At 36.9% G+C, this 22,094-nt stretch overlaps 1 protein-coding gene across 1 annotated transcript; it reads right to left on the reverse strand.

Annotated features, from left to right (window-relative positions):
* Positions 1-1,757: 1,757 nt before the first annotated feature.
* timeless (timeless circadian clock) lies at positions 1,758-21,147 on the reverse strand. Its single transcript, XM_033966514.2, has 30 exons — positions 21,128-21,147; positions 20,390-20,522; positions 19,202-19,355; positions 18,389-18,503; positions 18,243-18,305; positions 17,858-17,959; positions 16,996-17,151; positions 16,615-16,748; positions 16,048-16,135; positions 15,570-15,746; positions 14,630-14,847; positions 13,732-13,835; positions 13,487-13,656; positions 12,567-12,689; positions 12,072-12,223; positions 11,178-11,275; positions 10,899-11,019; positions 10,034-10,235; positions 9,512-9,651; positions 8,858-8,937; positions 8,641-8,764; positions 8,458-8,540; positions 7,979-8,175; positions 7,184-7,403; positions 6,289-6,357; positions 6,077-6,195; positions 4,218-4,479; positions 3,569-3,620; positions 3,423-3,481; positions 1,758-2,590 (listed from the first exon to the last, which is right to left on the reverse strand). Exons 2-30 carry the CDS (start codon positions 20,469-20,471, stop codon positions 2,466-2,468), a joined length of 3,789 nt encoding a protein of 1,262 aa, XP_033822405.1. The 5' UTR covers positions 20,472-20,522; positions 21,128-21,147; the 3' UTR covers positions 1,758-2,465.
* Between the last annotated feature and the right edge of the window lie 947 nt (positions 21,148-22,094).

Below are 22,094 nucleotides of genomic sequence, written 5' to 3' on the forward strand. Positions count from 1 at the left end.
CTTTGGCTTGCTACTTCGAAAAGCCAAATATTTTCAGATGACTCATAATAACTCCTCTTTGCTCTTTAATTCTTTGAGTTAAATCTCTCTAAAAACCTGCCCCAAAACATTTCAAGGCTGGTATTTTCTGGTTCCTCTCTCTGGACCCACCCTTTGGTCTGCAGCCGGCTCACGTCTCCTCTGGGCTGCAGTAAAGTTTGTAGATACTGGGGTCTTTTGGTTTTCGACGGGGGGCAGAGCAGATGGTGACAGGAAGTTTCTAACGTAGTCCAGATGTGAGAGGCCGAACCCAACCCCCGCCTCCACCTCCGCCCGAGCTCCAACAGCACGTGGACTCCCTGCAAAAACCTCACATAAACAATTACATGGGGAAGATAGATATGCTTTGGTGTTTTTTCTTTTAGATGTGGTAGATTCATTTGACTCCTGAAAGAGATAACCGTTTTCCATTTAGTCTTAATTAATAAAAAGACAGGGCTTTTAAAGGGCCCATATTACACTGTTTTCTATATGCTATAATGTTTCCCTATCACAAATAGACCTGGAGTTGTGTTTCGAGCGTTGGAAATGTAGACAAACTAATAATAAAGTATTACTCAAACATGTGTGAATGAAACAAAACTACAGACATGTTTTTGATGAGGTAACATTATAACATGGCTTAAAGCTCAAAAGAGACAATTTTAAGTAATATAGGACCTTTAAATATGACTCATTGTTTCTGTTGTTATATTACCTTGTGCTGGCCAAGTGCTGAATAAAATATAGCTACTAAACCTCTTTTGTCGGTAGTGTTTTGTCGAAACATGTACCAAAAAAATTAAATTAAATTAAAAATAAACCAACTCCCATTTGCCTGATTTACCAAAATTGTTGCAATATTGTGGTAGAATGTAAAAAATAAAGAGCTTTTAACCATGTTATGTTGTAACCTAATCAAAACACACCTGGAGTCGTGTTCAGTTTACCATGACTACATTTATGCCAGAAAACAAACTCATTTTTTCAACAAGATATTATATTTGGTCCCTCTCCAGATGTTCCCCCCTCTGTTTTATCAGTAAATTATAAACCATGAAGAAACCATCAACTTCCTCTGTGTATTTATAGTATAGAAGGTTGTTATGAAACTAGGATAATGGCATTCTTAATATAATAATAATAGTAATAATAATCATAATAATAAATAAAATGAATAAATATATAGTCTTGAGCTTTGGTGGTAAAATTACAATAAAATTAAAATAAATACTAGCAGTTTACCAATCACTTCTAAATCAACTGAAAATAGTATTTTTGTGCCACTTTGTGTAATAGACATAATCTGGTCAACTTCAACCTGAGACAATGACTAAATATGCAAGTCTATTTAAAGTCTGAGAATATATATTTGCTTTCCCAGCAGTTTGCACACAATGGTTTAAGTCTTTTGAACAAACAAGGTGAGCAGCAGTTGCAGCTTCAGTTTGTTTGAGTAGCCTCTAGTGGTTAAGGAGATGAACTACAACAGTTTAGTAGATTTATTTAGATTAAGAAACGTTTTGGGTTTTTTTTTTTACAGTGAAATTAAAGAACATGACAAATATCAAGATTTCCATTATTTTAAAATATATAACACAGAACATCCACACAGAACAGTGAATTACTTTTCTTGAATTTTTAAAAACAAAACTCCACAATGAAACAAGTATGTATTAACCTACTGCAGACAGTTACAGAATCACACTGTTTGAATTAAATGCTGAACAATTTTAGGGTGAATATATATATATTTGGGACCACACAGTACAGTACAGTACAGTACATGTGAATTTTGTTTGAACAGAGGCATTTGAATAAGGCAAGTTACCGTAAAGGGGGACAGTACAAGTTTTAAGGTGGCGGTAATGTTTTTAATCTAATTTTGTATTTAAAAATGTAAATTAAAGAGGGAGTATTACACTTCTATGAGGTATTAACTGATAACACAGTGTATATTTAGGTCACCTGGTTACCTTTTATTGTTTTGAAAATGCTATATCCACCAAAAACATGTATTAACATGTTTTTTTACACTCTGATTCCCCCTCCGTTTGCTCTCCAGGCTAAGTCACTCCCCTTTCAAAGCGCTATCACAACACAATCTGTGCATCTCCACTAATGAGACTCCTGCACATTGCACCGGGTAAACACTGTGTTTAACCCATCCTTCAACGCAGCTAAAGTTAGAGGTCAAGTGCAGGCATTTGTAGATTTGAGTAAGATTTGGTCAGGGTTAGCTAAATGGATTATTAGCCTATTATACACTATTAGCCGCTATACACACAGGTGGTAGTTTTATTGTAAGGTTGTGAAGGAAACAACATTGTCCGCTTGTCTGCACTCTACCTTCACCTTAGCAACCATTGTTCAGTTGGTAGATATTTGCCCAGTGTCGCCTGCAGCTGTTTCCAGGACGTGACCCACAAATGTTTTTAAAAGAGGCTCTATTCATCATCATCGTCATCAATCACCATCTTCCTCCTGCGTTTAACTGGAGCAGACAGGTCCTCTGCATCTGAGTCCACGTCCACGTTGGTTTCCACAGTCATGGGAGTGGAGCTGTCATTCTCTGTTGGAAATCATATTAAGGTTGTTAAAGGTATGGAAAATCATAGCTGTTATGTTTACAAACTATATTATGTCTTGGTATTTTCTTGGTATGTCTTATCACCACTTGTCTGTACTGTATATGATTGGTCACTATGTTTGTCTGTCTTAAATAAATAAATGTATAGAAAATCAAGTGCTAATCGATACTAAAACTAGTATCCAGAATGTATTTGGTGCTTGGGTAGTTGAACAATAAAACAAAACTAGATGCTCATTTGAACAAGTATCGATACTAAAACATTACTTAAACAGGATTTAAACAGGTTTTATACTAGCATTATCAAAACTAGTACAATACCACGTGGTAATTATTATTTTGTGTTAAAAATTACATTCAATTGTCTAACAATATAATGGATTTTTTATTGTCGTATCGCAATCGGTATCAAGTATCGAGCCAATTCCTAAGTATCGAAATAGAGTTTAGTTTAGTTAATAGAATTTTAGTATCATGACAACGCTAATTCATAATACACTACCAGTCAAAAGTCTGGACACTGCCTCTCATTAAGTGTTTTTTTTGTTTTTTTTTTTACTATTTTCTACATTTTAAATTCACTACATAATTCCATATAACTTACTTCATATATTTGATGTCTTCTATGTGTATATAAAGTATAGAAAGCAGTGAAAATAAAGAAAAAAGCATTGAATGAGAGTGTCTGGTAATGTGTATTGTTATATTTTAGTTAAATCTATTGGAATCGTTATTTATAGTTTATACTATTTTATATTTATACTTTTCATGAGATGGATCATAATATTGCTTAGATTTTTTTTTTTTTTTTTACCATTTTCTTTGTCCTCGTCTAAAACTCTTCTTCTTTTGGTTGAAGTCTTTACTGAAGGTCTGGTGGAAGCAAAAAATACATAGTAATCCAAACATCTACTGCTTAATAATTACTAAACAGAAGTATTTAAAAATAAATGAACTTACTTTTCAGGTGAACCGTTCTGTTCTTCCAGAGGATTTGGGTTCGACACAGGAGCTAAAGGGAGAGTTGTGATAATGGTTAATGCAATAAGGTCCTGTATGCAGGACATTAAGAATAAAACACTGCCAGTTTGATTTATATTTTAGTTTGTGATCACATCCAAAAGACACGATTATGACGTAAGTAAAATAAAATAGAGTGGGTTTAAGGATATTAATGCAAACAAAAAGAAACACATCTGCAGACTTGAGAATTGAGAGGAGCTTCCTAACTGGTCAGTGCTTCATCGAGTGGGAGGAGCTTGTAACAGTAGGCAGAGATAAGAAAACAGCACTTTTCCCCCTTCAAGACAATTAAAGCACTTTACATCAAGGAATCAGTGGATCTGACAACTCAACCAATGATGTTTACGTCAAGAGTAGAATTTGAACCTCCAACCTTCAGATCAAGGTTGGGCAAATGCTGTACCAACTGAGCCACTGTTGCCCATAAGAATAATGTCATTTATTCCAGCAACAAAACTAACACCTGTTTTTATGAGCTTAAAGTGTCTGTGCATTGTCACTTCGCATTGATAATAAACTAAACAAAAAATTATAATACCCAAGTTAAACAAAAAATTCATATTAAAGCCCACATGTTTCCTCTCACCTGCGTCGTCAGTGTTGTGGTGCTTCCGCTTCCTCTCCAGAAGCAGAGCTCGGAGGGCCTGGGTTCTCTGCTCACTGGAAGTGCCCTGGTCCTGGTCTGGATCCTGGTCTGGTTCTTGGTCTGGTTCTTGGTCTCTGGACTCTGTGGACCCGCTCGGACCCTCCTCTGGTCCAGTGGGAGGGGCTTCTGATGGACTGAGGGAGGCTGCTGCCACACGAAGCTGGAAGGGTGTGATCTTAGCGGGGATTCTCCAAAAGGACTCCTGTAAAAATCAAACAATAGAGACAACATTAGTGCTATAGGAAAATTTTTAGACTATCTAGTTTCAATTCAAATTTTAATATTAATTACCATCTGATTTTTGATACTTTTGAAAACCCTAATAATGATTCAACATTAATTCAACATCGACATCAACAGGTTGAAGGCACATGTTAAAAAGTATGTAGAGTGTTTGTCCACTGATCTGAAGGCTGGCGGTTCGAATCCCACTCTTGACATAGACATTACTGGTATATAAAAATGTGGCCTGTTAAAACACTGTTAAAAGTTTGTTCTATTCAGTGGATCTGAACTCTCAGTTAATGATGTTTATATTCGCAGCACCAACCTTCGCCTCAGTGGACAAACATGATACTAATGCATAAGTAACTAATATTTAGAGTCTTGATATCATGAAAATATTTATGAACACAGCTGTGGTAGGAGTAAAATAAAAGCAGTCAGTTAGGGGCAGGTTCAGACGGAGGTATTTTGAGTTCCCAGAGCCAGTTTGTTGTGTTTATGGAATTCCCAGGAGTTGTGGTATATTACGTAACCTTCTGCAAGCAATCACAGCCTGGTGTTTGCTGCAGCTTAGAAGGAAAAGACTTCAGTTAATAGGATTTATATCTCTGCCTTTTCCAGGTATGTTCTTAATGAGGGAACACTATTATAGCATTAAAAGAATGTAATTAAAAGGCAGGTTCAGACTCAACTAAACATGGTAGAGTATTAATCTTATATATAAAAGCTTGATGTAGACAACCTGATTTGTCTTGAGGCTCAGAAAATAAGTTTTGAGTTTGGAAGCCTTTCCTCTCTTCCTCTCCTCCTCTCCAGCCAAATGAAGCTCATCGAGGCTAGCTGAATTTGGAATTCTGACCGGGAATGTCATAGCAACCTAAGAGCTAATCAGGAACAAGGGTGTTGAACCGCGGGCTTGGCAGGGAACAGGTGGCTAGAAGCACTGTCAATTAGACCCTTTGCTTACGCTTGCCGGAGCAACCTCAGGGAAAGAACGTGCCTGATTTGTCTGCTATTAATATTCATAACTTGAGTTACAAACAAAATGGCAAAATAAAAATGGAGAGCTGGTTAATACGAAAAAAAGACCTGACAGCAGCACTTATAGAGAGTAGGCCACAGTTTTTCAAAATAAAGTGAATTGGAGCCAGTCAATTGAACTGAAGCGTGCCCAGGATCACTTCCTATTTGTAACGTGGAGAGTTAGCGGGTTAGCCATTTCCATACAGTCACTAGAAACACCGCCCCTGCAGCCAGGTTTTTGTGATCAGAAACACCTGGCTGTAATTAAGGCACTCCTACGTGATGTCACATACTACTTGAAAGTGCAGGGACACAGCACAAACTTAGATGTAGGTGTTGTTGACCAGAAAGCTCCAAATTTCCCAAGTTTACACTAAATTTAATCAAAAATGACTAGGAACAGTAGATATTATGCTACTCAAACACAATATACACAGTTAAACAATGAAAAAAATTATTTAACTGAGTGTTTAGTTTGACTTCAGACTCCACACTGTTAAATATTAATCTCATATGCTGAAGTCTGATACTTTCACACACATCTTCATTACCTGTTCATCTGCTGGAGCCCTGAGCCCCAGCTTCTTCAACAGTTTCTGGAAGCTCCGGTTATCCATGGCATCTTCATTCTCTTCGGTGAGAGGGACCAGAGGCACGGGCTGGGACATGCCTAACAGTAAAACCATATTATAATGAACAGTTTGATTTATATGGGGTTAATTACAGCTCACATATCGATGTTAAAGGTGTAGAGTGACATTACCATCCTCTTCGCGATAGTTGGCAGTTTTATTGAGACAGTTCTGAAGCCACTGTATCGGTCCTGACATGCCTGGTGATAAAAACAGGACTCGAGTCACAAAATCACCCTAATTATGGAGTGTAAAAGCGCAACTGTCAGTAGATTTACATTACAATACAAACAAAGGCATTTGAAAGGTCTTGATGACATATTTTTTAGATTGACAGTGAAACGAAATATCATAATTCAGTCAGTCCATGTTCTCAAACTGCAATACCTTGGTGTCTTGGTGATACCCAGAGAACGGTGCAGTCCTGGTATTAATTTAACTTAGAAACATTTGGTGGGATAGTATCTGTGTTAAATATTTATCATAGTTTTACATCGGTTAAGTGGCAGTTTGTGGAAAAGGTTGAGAAGAAATAAAAGTGGTTGCAAGTTTGAAAACTGAATACTTCTACCTGTCTTATCGTCAACATCAAAAATTCAATCCAAAATACACCCAAGGAAGACATTTTACTGGAGGTTTAAACCACATTTAACAAAATAAATGTGTTGTAATTCATTTTTATTAGTCCAATTATAACTATTTAACTATAACTATGGTTGGTAGGTAAAGGTTTTATGTAGAATTACCTCTTCCTATGTCATATCTGGTCCCCATGTCCAAACAGGAAGTAAAATTATATACATCACAAAAATTACCAAAAAATGTAAACATATGTAACAATTATTAACAAAAAATCTGTGTAGTTTTGACATGTACAAACCAAACTGAACTTTTCTTCTGAATTCTTCCCCTACATCAGTATTACTTACACTTAGAAAAAAATTACTCAAATAAATAATTTAGAACGTATATTTGTATTTATATATACATTATATTCCCTGTCAGTTACTTTTTGTCAAATCTCACCTTCTTGTCTGAGAGCCCAGGCCAGAGCGCTCACGTCAGCGCGTTTTGATGATGTAGCTATATTTCTGCTGTTCATTAACCCGCCATTTTGAGTCCCCTCCATGTCCCCTCCCTCCTCTTCCTCACTCTCCTCGGACTCCTCCTCTTCTTCTCTGTCCAAATCCTCTTCATCACTATCAGGGAACTCTCCAGTGAGCTGGGACAAGAACTCCTCTTCTGTCTAAAACACAGAAAGAAAAAGAAAAACAGTACATAATTTATAATAATTTCATACAATTGGAATTGGAATTGATAAAATACTTAATAATATATTAATTTACTAGAAAGAAGGGATAAAATACGTTTATGTGCATGACTTAGAGTGCAGGTTTTTTCCAAGATCTGCTGTAAGCACAAGACCGTGGGCAGAATTAGGTGATTGGCACAAAGTGAAATTTTCTGAACCATGAGCATCCTGGGGGAGAAAAAAGCTCAGTTGGTTAGAGTGTTTGTCCATTGATCCGAAGGTTGGCAGTTCAAATCCCGCTATCGATATAAAGATCATTGGTTGGTGGTGTGATTCCGGCCCCCACAGATGAAGCTGTCATTATGTCTGTGGACAAGACACTTAACCCACCTTAACCCAAGCTCAGAGTGCTGCTTTTGGGGCTAACTTCTTTCTTAATGAATTTTTACCTACAGCCAGCACGTAGACATGGTCTCACTTTTACTTTTATGATATACTCTGAGGATATAATTTCACAAAAAAATATTCACACCAGCTTTAAGGTTTAAAAAAAAAGATGATACACTCACCATTCCTCTGCCAGAGCTTTTTCCTGCACTTTTGCCTCTGGCCCGTCCCCCTCCTCCCTCTCTTCCTCCTCCCGTTCCCCTCCTCTTCTTGTGCAGCTCTCGGCGGTCCGACACCAGCCCCAGACTCAGCAGTTTGTCCACTATACGAGCTCGAGAACGCTTCGCCGTGATCTTCTTCAGAATGTCACCCAGAATGTCTGTGGAGCGGTTATAAAATAGTTTAATATTGATCAGAGGACAGGTCAGAAATCTATGGTGGAATTGACTTTAACCCTATGATTAAAGGGCCCCATATAATGCAATTTTCTGATCTGTTATAATGTTGAGCATTTTGAGCTTTGGAAATGTAGACAGATTAATAATAAAGTGTTAATCAAACATGTGTGAATGAAACAAAACAACAACAACAACAACATTATAACAAGACTTAAAGCTCACAAGAATCCATTTTGCGTAATATATAAGAGTCATGTTCTTACCATCAGAGTCCTTAAACTCCTCAAACAGCATCTGCAGCTCCTCCTCCTGCTCCTCCGTCCACAGAACAATCCCTGTGCCCTTCCTTTGAAAAATATGCACATGTATAATTAACAACCCGAAAAAGTTTACATTTACAAGTACAACAATAAAAATAAAAGTTAAAATTATGAATGAATCCTTACTTTGGTTTCTTGAGTTCTTTAGCTCCGCTCACCAAACCCATATGAACGAGCTGCACCACGACTTGCCTTCGGTTGCGATTACTGTTACTAAGAAGAGGCAGGATGTGCTCTATGATATCTGGCACTAAAACATAAAACACAAACCATTACATTTAAAAAAGACAAATTCATAATGACAACAATAATAAAAAATAATAATAATTTGTCTAAAACCGACCCTCTGAATCGCAATGCTCCTCGTACAGTTTGCGCAGCTCCTCTTCTTCCTCTTCAGTCCAGGCCACTTTCTTACCGCCACTGGAACAAACAAGTAATGGAAAATAATTATCGGAATTTACAATAAAGTAAAATTATGTATTGCTAAAAATGTGAAACTACTTTTGTACACTTAAACTTTGGTACTGCATAGACTTACAATAATGTACAGAATATGTAAAAGAAGTAAGTTGAACAAATCTAAAAACAACTGAAAAAGCTAGTTGATAAGCTGCAAAGTAGAGGCAGTAGATGAATGAAGGTCTATGGATGGACTTGAAGAGTTAGAGTTTTTTAACTTTGTGCATGCCCTTATTTGTATTTGTATTTGTATTTATTCAGTGTGTTTATGTTGCACTTTTTCACCGTATCAAGTTCCTAGTTTGTGAACTGTGTTCACAGACTATGGCAATAAAAGTCTTCTGATTCTGATTACTTCAAAGGATCACTCAAGTTTAAATACAAAAATAATACTAAAGACTTTTTTTCAAATTGAATAAATACAAGCTACAATATAGAAACAAGAGTAAAAGACAATAATATCGGATCTTTAAATGTGTGAAAGGTACTACATTTTACATATTAAGTTCAATAAAACTTTGTTCCAGACACTGACCCGTCTTTGGTGTAGCCCTCGGTCATCTCTCGCACTGCGCCCACATTCTTCCAGAACAGCAGCTCCACATAGGCTTTGTCGTTCTGAGCGACCAGTTTAAAGAAACCTCTCACAACGAATTTGGCAAAAGTCACCAGCTCCTGCAAAAATGAGAGATAGCATTAACAATTATAATTAAAATATGATTTTCGAAAATACAAAACTTTGATTTAATGTTTAATTTAAGGCTGCGACCCTTTGTTTCAACCCTGGTTTTGGTCTAATACAGGTTTTAAATCCAGGTTTAGTCCATGGTTTGGTCCTGGGTTATGCCTTACACGTGAAATGTGCTTTACAGGCTGTAGTCATTATTCATTCACTTTCTGGTGATAAACTGCTACTGTAGCCACATCTGCCCTGGGGCAGCCAAACTGCAGCACGGGCCCCTCTGACTACAACACACCACATGCATACGTTGACAATGTCAAGTGTCTTGCCTAAAGACAACAACAAATCTGTCTGAGCTTCATCTGTCTGTTGTACCGAGAATGCAGCTGCTGCAGGGTCACTCAGGAGTTTGTTGAAGATGTGAAACACCGACAGCTGGAAGAGCAGGGCGTCCATTTTGAGGTCCACGGCGACGCGGTGCAGCATTCGGGCGATGCAGTGGTTTGTGTGGGAAGTGTTTTTAGAGTAGGTTTTCAGTAAATGAAGATATGGACGCACTATAGTGGGCTGAGCAAACCTGAGAAGAACACATTCATAAAGAACAGATAAAAAAAAGAAGGAACATTACAAATCTTTACCACAGCAGTTGAAAGTTACAATTTCATATATATGTGAAATATAATTAAAAGTATTATGTACGAATATGAATTGTCTAGCATTACTTTTTCTACTGAAGATTGGAGTAATTCTGTATTCATGATGATATTATTATGAATCAAAGTTAAACAAATAGATAACATATACAAAAATAAATACACTTTAATTTGCCTTAATAAAAGCAGGAGGTTTTAATTCATAATGAACAAAGAATGATTCAGGCTTCACTTAAACCCTAACTCCTAATACCATAACCCCATAATTAAGTGGTTACTTAGTTTGAATGATTTTTGATAAACTGTTCATTATTAATTAAATCTACCACCTGTGATTAAACTGGCTGCCCCTTTGTATTCTCACATATCACCACTAGATGCCATCTACTGCTGCCTGACAGTGTGCCAGCTGTAGTCTGACAGAAGAGCAGCGAGCACAGGTGAGACTGAACAAAGGCCAGGTGAGGGGAACAGGTCTCATATCTGCCATCTAGTGGTGCAGATGCAGTAGTAAAGTTGTGGAGTAAATAATATGAGAATGTTATAAATGACGATAAGTACACAATAGTAAAAAGTACTTAATGAACCTCTTGATAAAATCCAGGAAGTTGAACTCCTGCTCTGACACTTGTATCGTCTCCAGCTCTTCCTCCTCAAACTCTGCTCCATCATCTTCTTCGTCTGGAACCGGTTCAGGGGCAGACGATCCTGGAAAAAAAAAAACAGAATTTTGCCGTTTTCTTACATGCATGTGGCCCACCCCCTGTAGGCCCTCTGAGACAGCTGTTTTTATGTTTAGCTATAGAAATACATATGTTTATATTTGGACCTAAAAATACTGTAGGTTATTTAAAATGTGCACTGACTCGGAAGGTTTGCATGGAGAATCTGTTTGAGAAGCTCCAGCTCCTCTTCAGGCTCCACATCAGGGGAACCGAACACATCTCCCTCAGGCCACACCTCCCTGAAACAAAAGATTTTAAAAGAATTCATATTAGAGATGGATTTATGGTTAATATATCTAATTACTATCTAACTACTGGGCCTAACCACATGAAACAAAAACTGGCACAAAGTTCAACATCTTCTCTGTCAGCAAAAACAAACAAAAGCAAACATATTTTTTTTTCAAACAAGATTTTTTTTTTTTTTTTTACTAGATTGTTGTCAGATGAAAGAGCTTTAAGCCAAAAGATCAATGTTAAATTTGTGGATAAGGTTTATTATTTAATTACTAGATTTGCAATTGTTTAAAGGTCCTATTTTACACAAAACTGACTCTTATGAGCGTTAAGTCATGTTATAACGCTGTTACCTCCTCAAAAACATACCTGGAGTTGTATTTTGTTTCATTCACACATGTTTGAGTAACACTTTATTATTAGTCTGTCTACAAGCTCAAAATGCTCTGTTCCACCTTGTGATGTCATGTAGTGGTAGTTTTCAAATTAACAGCTACTTTTACCTTTTGTTAAATAGAGATGAGCAATTCCAGGGCTGAAATTATCCAAATTATTATAGTGAAGGTGAATTGACTTTAAAAACACAGTGGAGCACTTCCTGTCTTACCACATGACATCACAATGTGGAACAGAGTGTTTTCAGTTTGAGAGAAAAACTCAGACACTCCTCCAGAACAGGAACACAACCCATTCTATGTTGTGGGTTGCTCTACTTGAGTAAGATTCTAAAAAAGTAAAAGGCAGTAAGTCTCCATTAAAGCCCTGACAGAAACTTTGTGAGTTTTATATCGTTCTCACCTGGCGGCCCTGAGCAGCCCCAGAGCCTCAGGTCCGAGCCGGTTCAGTAGAGCGTCCTGGACTCGGATCATGACCTCGGTCCTCTGCTCCTCCAGGGGGGTCTCTGAGGTGGCATCGAACGGCACCACGCTTTCAGTCAGAGACAACGACAGCTGGAGAGATAATTATATTTATTAAAGAAAACATTATGCTTTTGTTTTGCCTGCTGTATATTTATAATCTATTACACCTGTGGATATTTTATATTTTGGGTATTATAAATTACAAATAGGAAACAGGAAGTAACTGTCACTTGATTTCAGATAGTAAGGTATCCTATTTCTAATCCTTATATAAGTAAAGAATCAACTATTAACATGTTAAATCAGATGACTTTATGAATTAACAGATTATTTTAATAACGCGTGTAAATAAAAGTTCAAACATTCTGAGACTTTCTGGGTGAACTACGACCACTAAATAGTTTTACTACATCAGTTTATATGTCCAACTGACCTTAAACTCCATGGCTCTGAGCTCCTCCTCCACAATCTTCCAGGTCTCAGACAGAGCCTCAGGAGTCTGCTCCGTCACTGTTTTCTTTCCTCCTTTGGACTTTCTACGCTTCACTCGCTTTTTCTGCAGTAAGTAAGTAATCAGCATCAGTATTTGTCAACTTCAGCATTACAATTTGTATTCATGGCTTTCAGTTTTCTATTATAGGATAGGAGAATATTTGTTTTTAAATTGTTAAATGCTATGGCAACAGTCCTAATTTTGCATCACTCCTCTGAAACCCATGCATAATTACAAAGTTGGTAATGATGATTTCAGAATAGGACGTAGAGCATTACAACATTTAATATAACAAATAATTATCAATTCTGCTCAAATAAATGCAAAGCTGGTAGCAAAGTCAGAGAATGTTTGGTCTTCCACTAAATGAAAAGACAGAACATTTACCTACTACATTTTTGGTCCAGGTCTTTGTGCTCTATCTATTGTATGTGACAATATTTAACTGCTAAAAGTAGTAATAATTTGTTCCTGTATCGACAGTAGTGAGTATATACACTACCAGTCAAAAGCTTGGACGCACCTCTCATTCAATGTTTTTTGTGTTTTTTTTCTTTATTTTTACCACTTTCTACATTTTATATACACACAGAAGACAGCAAACATATTAAGTAAGATTTATGGAATAACTCTAGTAGCCTTGGCTTTGTTGAAAAATATGTAGTAGTTATTTCACTTTTTTTCTTTGATACATTATTCCATATATCTTATCTCATCTGTTTGATGTTATCTGTGTATATAAAATGTAGAAAGTAGTAAAAAAAAAAAAAAAAAAAAAAAAAAAAAAGGACCTTTAAAACCTGGATTCTTCATCCCATTTCTAATCTCCAAATAGAAAGAAAAATCCTTGAAACACAAACCTGCACCATCAGGCTTTTACGTCCTTTACAAAATCTCTCCAACATTCGTAAAAACAGGTGTGTAGTTTCCACCAGATCTTTCACATATGACCTCGGCTGTTTGGTCTCATCAAACTTCCTCAACAAAGTCACAAATATCTCCCTGTACTCCATCATGTAGAAGATGTTACCTACAGAAACATGAAATATATTAAGATTTAACACATTATTTTAAAGGGTATGTAGTTGAGAGAGGGTAGACTTACTTTTGATGACATTGGAGCTCTGGCGAATGGTCTCGTCTTTTGATTGGTCCATTTCATTCACAGTGAGAAGAAGTTCTTGATAAGCTTTAAGTGCCAAGTGCATCCTGCAGAAAGAAAAGAAAAAAAAAAAATTAGGTCTTGAAAGCAAAAAGAAGAGGCTGAACGGTTAAACAATTTGCACTTAATAATGTTATGTGTCTTTAAAAGATCTAGAAAGAAAAAAAAGGCGTGAAAGTGAAAGAACTACTTTTATTCAAGTAAAAGAACAAAATGGAGAGATGGAAAAAAGCAAGTGGTGATTTTCAGATTCTAAAACGTGATGATGTCGAACTCCTAGATGGAGAAGAGAAGAGAAAGAGTTTTTCCAATTTTTCCATTCACACTGTACTTTGCCAAGAAATATCCAAAAGGTAAATTCACAAATGTTGAACCTCATCATTTCTATTAATGACTAGACCCAAGAACTCACTGTATTACAACACAAATCTGCGTCTGTTTAGAATATTATTGGCCTATAGAATGTTATAATGTCGCCTGAAGCCCAGCAATAGTCTTTTATATAAAACTGAAGTCACTAAAATTGTGTGCATTATTCATTTACTCTACACTCTGTGGTGGTAAGGTACTATTGTAGCCACAGTTGCCTTAGAGAAAACAGGCTGCCAATCTGTGCCATCAGCCCCATTCATACGAGGCAGGGTGGTTGAAGTGTACGGTGTAATGTCTGTGTAATCCCTCAGTCATCCAGGTATGATCCATAGCAAAACAAATTAAATCGTGTCGCCACCCAAAACTCCAATCTCCAATCTAACCACTGAGTCACTGTCTCCCCAGTAATAGTTACTTTTCCATTTGATTTAAAACAACATTAAGGCAAAAAGCGACATATTAGTCTGACCTGCGTGACCAGGACACAGCCTCTTTGCGGTCGGTCAGCATCATCTCGTAGTAGTTGGTGATGTTTCGTTCGATGAAGTGAAATGCTCGGATCGACATCGTCTCGGACACAAACTCCGCTCTGAAGCCGTTTCCTCGGTTAAACGCCATGAAGAAGCTCAGAGCCCAAAGGTAATATGTCTCATCGTGCTGCTGGGTCTGCTCACGGATCAGGCTCTCCTACACAACAAAACAATATTTAGAGGTGGAGGTAGGGATGTCAAGATAAACTGGTTGATAATCGTGATTATTTAGAGCACAATACAATCAACAAGTCCTAGGCATGGTCCTTGGTTCTAGAGGTCTTTAGAGCTTTTCCTGATTTAATTCTGGTTTGTTAATGTAGTGTAAAAAAAAATAAAAAATTGTATGTTTTTATTTTTTCATTATTACCATATTTTTAAAAAGCGCTGTACCTGATTTTTCCCATTTTAAAACAAAACTAATTCATTTTAAAACCGTTTGCAGTGGTCCAAAGTCATTCCTCACTTACCTTATGCATTCAGAGCATCCTAATTATTCACAGTGATGAGTTTATAAGCGTGTTTCACAACTTTCAGAAACCGGAGCGGAGTTTTGCCGTCACCAACTACTAGCATGCTAACTCGCACTTCTTGACAGTAAAATGCTTCACAATTAGATGCAGACAGTAAACAGTGGACTTATTTTTACCTCAAGAGCTGATTATACAATAGATCTGTACTAGGGAAAGACACATTTTGCTCAAATACATGAAAAAAAAAATCAGGTATTACTTCATAATACTATTTTAAAGTAACTGTAAACCATATACAGCCTTGACGTCTTCGCGAAGAAGTTTTTACCTCATTTATCATTTGAATAAAACCACAGAATAACATTTTCAAGTCTTTATGTAAAATAATAGAGCAAAAGTGTCTGACCTTGACGAGGTACATGAGGTGGTTGTAGCAGTTTTCTAAAAAGTCCAAACAGAACTCCCTCAGAAACAGTCGAACGTTCAGAGCAGAGCGACGCTTGTCATTACACTCCTGAGCCTGACGGTGGCGCTTTGGGACACGTCGCACTGCTTTGCCGGAGTCATGGGTGTAATTTTTAAACTGCAAAGACAAAACAAAACTTTACAGACCGACTTTCAGATATCGCAACATTCTATACACCAATAATTTAATCCAGAATAGAATGAATATCGATCCAATGCAGTGAATTCTTGGGTCTAGTCACTAATAGAAATGATCAGGTTCAACATTTGTGCATTTGCATTTTGGATATTTCATGGTAAAGTACAATGTAATCAATAGGAAAACCTGTCTCTTGCCCCCATCTGGGAATATAACATCATCACAGTCTAGAGTCTGAAATGGATCGAGTTTGAGATTCACACAAAGCAGATAAACGTACGTTGTTTATTTTCTGGTGGTAAATCACATCTTTCTCTCCGACGGACTTCAGGCCTTGAATGACGAAAGACCCTCCGAACCGCGAATGCCTGAAAGAAAAAGAAACATAAAATTATATATTGGGGACTAAACGTTAACAAAAGACACATTTATTAAGGTTATACAGTGTAGTCAATGTCAGCTTCAATTGGGCCGCTCAATTTCCCAACCTGGAATTCAGCAAATGGGTTTATTTTAAGTCATTTTAGATCAATATTGTGATTTAAATTGATTATAGAAAGTTAGCAAAACAAAGCTAGCACACATTAGCCGTGATAGCCGTTTCCTGTTTATCGATACATGGCACTTGTGTCAAGATCCAAAATATCATACAAACCTAATGCATTGTATAAAGAGAAATAAAACACAACATGAAAAAGGCAGAGAAGTGAAATAAATGCAAATGTGTTTTATAATGTTCATGTCCTTTTCTTGGTGCCTCTCTATAGGTTCCGGTGCCTTTTCTTTAGTGTCATGTTTGTATTTTAATCTACATAACCTTTACAGTTTGTTTTACACAGCTCTTTACCTGGTCCCTCTCTGTAGCGTCCTGGAGCGTTTGGCGGCCTGCTCCCTCTGCCTCAGCGCCTCCAGCTCCTGAGCGTCTCTCTGCTTCTCTTCAGCCGATCGAGCCTGACCCGCGCTCACCAGGGCTTCAGGGGTCTGAGTGAGAGACGCAAACATGAAATATGCATTATTCAGTAGATTTAACTACTGTTGGACTTTTGGACACTGTTGTACTGTTTTAATCACAGTTTGTTTTGTTTTTTTGGAATATTGTGGAGGTCGTGCTGCAGCCAATGGGTAGAGAGGTGCACCACAAACATGATTAAAAGATCTAAAAATAAGCCAATTAAACCCCCTGAAGTCCCAGTATAGTAGACAGATAATAGTCTTTTATGCCAAGTACCTGGTCCCTGAACATGAGAGAGATTATCTCCAGCACGTGCATACTCCACTGCTGCTCGCTTTGAGCTGACGACAGAAACTTAACGAGGTCGTCGAAGCCACTCATGTGAAGAGCCCACAGCACACGGTCATGGATACTCGCGTCATCGTCCACCTTCTGCATGAAGACAGGGCGCAGCACTGAGTTAAACATGTGATACTGGCACAGCATTTTGTTATTACAGGTGTAATAAGATTGATTTACGTAATTAACTTCAGGCATGAAACACTGCATCTTGTATCTTCAGTAGGTTGGGCAATTTTTCACATTACATTGCTTAGATATTGTACTCATGTGAAGAGATAGGAGTGAGAAGTAAGCGAGATAGGAGTGAGAAGTAAGCGTAGCCTTTCCATAAACTATATACATATGACTTGTACCAGTTCAAACAGGTTGGGCATTTTTACCAAGTTATTATATATTGCTTTTAAGTGTTACAATCAATATTATATAGAGATTGTGCGCAGAAGCTTGGCCAGCCAGAACAACGGAGAAATAAGTCTGATATAGATTCATATGTATTTGATTTCCTGTGGACAGTGGTGGTAGAATACTTTGAGATGTATTTTATTACAGAATACTCATAATAATGAGTTAGATTATACTTAATTGCACAAAAATGTGACATAGGATTAAAGCAGTTTCATGTTTGCATGTATGTTATACTACTGATTTTGAGTTTCAGTAATAAATAAATAAATATATAAATAGTTTTTGTATTGTATTAGTTACTTCCCAACACTGCCTGTGGAGGATTCTTAACAACTAATCACAGCCTTTGGGATTGAGAATTGACCAGAGTCATTAAATTGTACTGTCTGACCTTCTCCTCATTGGGATCAGCTGGAACATGGAGAACATTTCGGACCAGCATCAGAATCCTCTCGATGAGCAGGTTGTCCTCCTCCTGCCTGTGCTCCCAGTCCTAAAAACAAACAAATAATTAGGTATATGATAAACAATTCAACACACATTGAACATATGTCTACAACTGTCTGAATGTGTAAATGCTTCAAGACAGATCGATATATACTGAATAGATCCAGAAAGAAATTCAAGATATTCTATTCTATGTGATTCTGAATTCTGTTAGTTTTTACATATTAAAACAAAACATACGGTGTAAATTAAGTATAAACTAAAACTAAATAACTAAATATTGTAATACTTATATTACAGTTATATAAAGTCAGAGGTAGGTAACTCACCAGTTGTAAAAGATTATACAAAGTCTCGCTCAAAACACCAAACACCTTTTCACTGGCAAAGGCCTAAAGGCAGAGCCAAACAGAAACTATTAATATATACATAAAATGACAGGAGAAGTTAATGTTTTGAATTGAAATCACATTACCTCTTTATAAGCTTGTAAATGAGATGTAACTTCTAAAAAGTGGTGTCTGAACACAGGGTCATCAGGCACTTTCCCAAAGCAAAGCATGGCGGGCTGTGTGAGGTTCACCATGAGCCTAAACACACAAAAGTATTTAAAGTTTAAATAGTTTTTTAGTTTAAATTTTAAACAAAACTTCAAATATCAGATCATTCTGAGTTGAAAGCCATTGTTGTTCTTCTAACTGTTTATGTGGTTCTATTGGTCAGTGACTGGTCTGTTTTGGAGACTGGCTTTAGTGAGTTGAGATTGCAGTTGTTTTGCTCTTGTTTTGTTGTGGGTCATGGCCTACAGTAGCCTTTGTGTTCAGAAAATAAACAACCACAAGATGTGTTTCCTTACAGCAGAACACTACAGTATTAGAACATTACATTTAGGAAGATGAAAACTTCCATAGCAAGAAAATATTGCAAACATAACATTTTACCTTTCTATAATATAACTCAACTTTTTAAACAGAGGTGGGAGATGTATTTGAGATATAAGTGTTTGAATAATGAGTTCTCTGTGTGTCTATAATAAAAAAGGTACACTTTTTTGATCCAGGAAACAGAGCAGATCAAAAATAATATATGGAACAGAAAATATATCTGTAATCTTTCAAACAAGAGAATAAAGTCAATTTTTGAGTCCAAAAAATGTACCGGTACAAGCCTGATTTAGCAGATTTTGGCTGGATTACCATAATTTCTAAACCCAGACTTTTTGATACAAAGCCTTTTATTAAGAGCCCCAGTCTGACAAGCAATAAAGGCTCCTTCACCGTGGCCTCACCTGATACATGCATCAAATAGAGTCTTGTCCTGCCCGTGCTGGACAATGATCGGGAGGAGGTCATTCTGGATGATCTGACTTGCCCCGAGCTGCTGCCGTACGTCCCGAGTGTCGTCCTCATGACGCAGATACCGGATCAAATCTTTCACACTCTCTGCAAGCACCAAGGGAATATATTCAAGCAGTCAAAAAACAGATAATTAAAACAATGCCTTTGTAAGACTGTTGTTTTACAAGATAGACAATGTAATATGGGTTATGTTTTTTGCCTTTTTAAAAATTGTGAGCCAACAGTGTAGCAGCTATGTGTTTGTAAATGAGGACTGGAAGATATGGTACCACTTATCAGGTACTTGCAATTATTTTAGTATTTAAAAGAAAGTGAAATTATATATCTTTAAAATATTTGTATACATAATAAAGTGTATAGTTTCCTTTTTTTTTTTTTAAATCAAGAAGTTTCTGCACCCATGACCTGGTTCCGGGTAAGTGGAAGAAAATGGATGGATATTTCTGCTCCCATCAAGAAGCTTCAAATCAGCAGCATCAAGTCACTTCTGGATGGGAGCCAAAATGTCTTGATTGCAAAAACAGTGTTCAGCTGACCACCTCTTAAACGTTTTCTACTCCTGGACAAACGGGGGATTACTCCGTCTTGCATAGCATACTAGTAGTAAAAAGACTTCTGCACCAATCACCGGCAGTTGTGTATTAGAAGTGTGCGAAAGGGTTGAGAAACCACCAAAGTTGTAGCCCAAATAAATGTTCTCTTCGGCACATTGGGGTATTTCATGTACTGATCTAAAGCCAAAGCCTGGTTTATTTGGGCAATCTAGGCTTGTCAAATCCTCAGTTTTGTTCCATCAAAGTGAATAACCTGTTACCATAGTAACAAGGCCAGGACGAGGCTAACTGTCAAGATTATTTTGGTTTTGTTTCCTAAAACATTTAAAGAAACACTTCAGTTTCAGACACACCTGTGTTAGATTGCTCGTCTCTGTCGAGATACAGTTTAAAAATGACTTTTGAGTTATGCAAGCTGGAGATGGAGCTAGTTTTAGCTCAGAATTGTAGGATAAGCCTGGACTTGTTAAGTGACTTTAATGGAATACTCCAATAAAGTTTACCAAACTTTTACCTTCATAAATACCTCAAAAATACATAAAAACATCATCATCATGCCCTCACCTAAACAGTCAAACTCTTTGTGGTAGACTCCTTCCTCCAAATACCCCAGTGCGCTGCACGTGGCCAGTAACTCACAGTTCATTTTCAGTTATATTCTGTGCACCATCAGCAAAGATCCAGGTGGAGGGTCAGTCTGAAGAAGTAAACAAAAGAAAAAACAAGGAGGAAAGTGTACACAAAACTATATAGGAATGAGCCCTGATAAATACTCTATTATGAACCAGGTAAACATGTCAAATGAAAAAAACATAAGTAAAGTATTCAAGAATTTCAGGGGTAAGATCTTCAAATCGTTTGAGATAAAGTGCACGTTTGGAAATGCATTTTTAAATCACTGTGCATCTGATAAGACAAGTTAAGCGAACATTTTTACTTTTACTTCAGTATTTATTTATTTTTTATTTGCACAATTTATCATGACATATTTCTGTATTTTATATTATATTTTCTATACGTCTATAGGCATTTATGAATGAATAATAATCATATTATTCTCAAAAATACAATATTAAGATGAAAAATTTCATAACAGACATAGTGCTAGCGTCCTGAAATAGCAGGTCATATTTCTTTATTATTATTACATTATTTTAGTGTTTGTAGGTAAAATAAATGTTGTTGCACCATCTAATCTGCCTATATAAATACTTGTTCCGCTGCCAATTGATTTAGTGTAAATGAACTATCAAAGTTTCAAGCACTTTGTCTCAATTTTAAAACACGTTTTATTTTACCAACCTGTTGAACCCAAAGTCTGTATTTATTCCAACTCCGCGTGAGCCCTAGAGTGATTTCGACACCGCTTTAGTTGCTTTTTTGATGACTTTTCTCCGATATTTCAGCGGCAGATCACAAAAAGAAAAACAAGATGCAACTCCCGCGCCAAGACGAAGGAAGCTCCACCCAAACCAGAAGTGACGTCACATCACACCCTGTTTCCCCCGGGTTTGGCTCTCAGGCTCTTATTTCCATTTTTTTGCAGCCCAGTTTTTATCTTACCAGGTCAACAAGGCAAGTGTAAAAGTTATCAAATTCCTTCAAATTAATCAGTTAAATACAGCATAATGCATCTATTTATTTCGTCTTTAATTAACTTACCCATGCTTTGAGAGTTAGATCATGTAAATGTTTGGTTTTGTATCTTACAAATGTACTTTTAAAATAGTTTTATATTGCAAGTAATTAGTATTAGTGATTGTATTTGCAACCAGTTAGCTCTGAAAAGGACTCTTCAAAATCTGAACTGAAGTAAAAGCGTCATCCCAGGTAAGGTAAGAAATATATGCCTTCTTAAAGATGTAGTCTGTAACTTTTCTACTGAGGCTTGTCTCCATGGGTACACTTTCTTACTGTGAGCAGGGTCGCCTCTTCACAGATCTTGACTTGAAACATAGCCTGTGGTGTCACCAGCTTGTCTCCATGAAGACATTAATGCCATACTGTGAAACATTATAAGTACGGTGACCAGATGTCCCTATTTACCTGGGAAATTCGGGATTCACAAGTGAGTCGAGAATGGACAATGTTACACTCTATTTTTACTATTTGAATTATACCAACCATAAAAAATCTGGTTACTCTTATTATAAGTAATGTAATAATAGTGCACCTTTCACTACTATTACCACTAGGTCTGTTGAGAGAAATGTGGGGGCCTGGGGCAAGAAGCCTCCCATGAGCCCCCCTTTAATATAAATTAATAGGC

This window comes from Periophthalmus magnuspinnatus, chromosome 5 (genome assembly GCF_009829125.3).
Source record: "Periophthalmus magnuspinnatus isolate fPerMag1 chromosome 5, fPerMag1.2.pri, whole genome shotgun sequence".
In the NCBI taxonomy this organism is placed as follows: domain Eukaryota; kingdom Metazoa; phylum Chordata; class Actinopteri; order Gobiiformes; family Gobiidae; genus Periophthalmus; species Periophthalmus magnuspinnatus.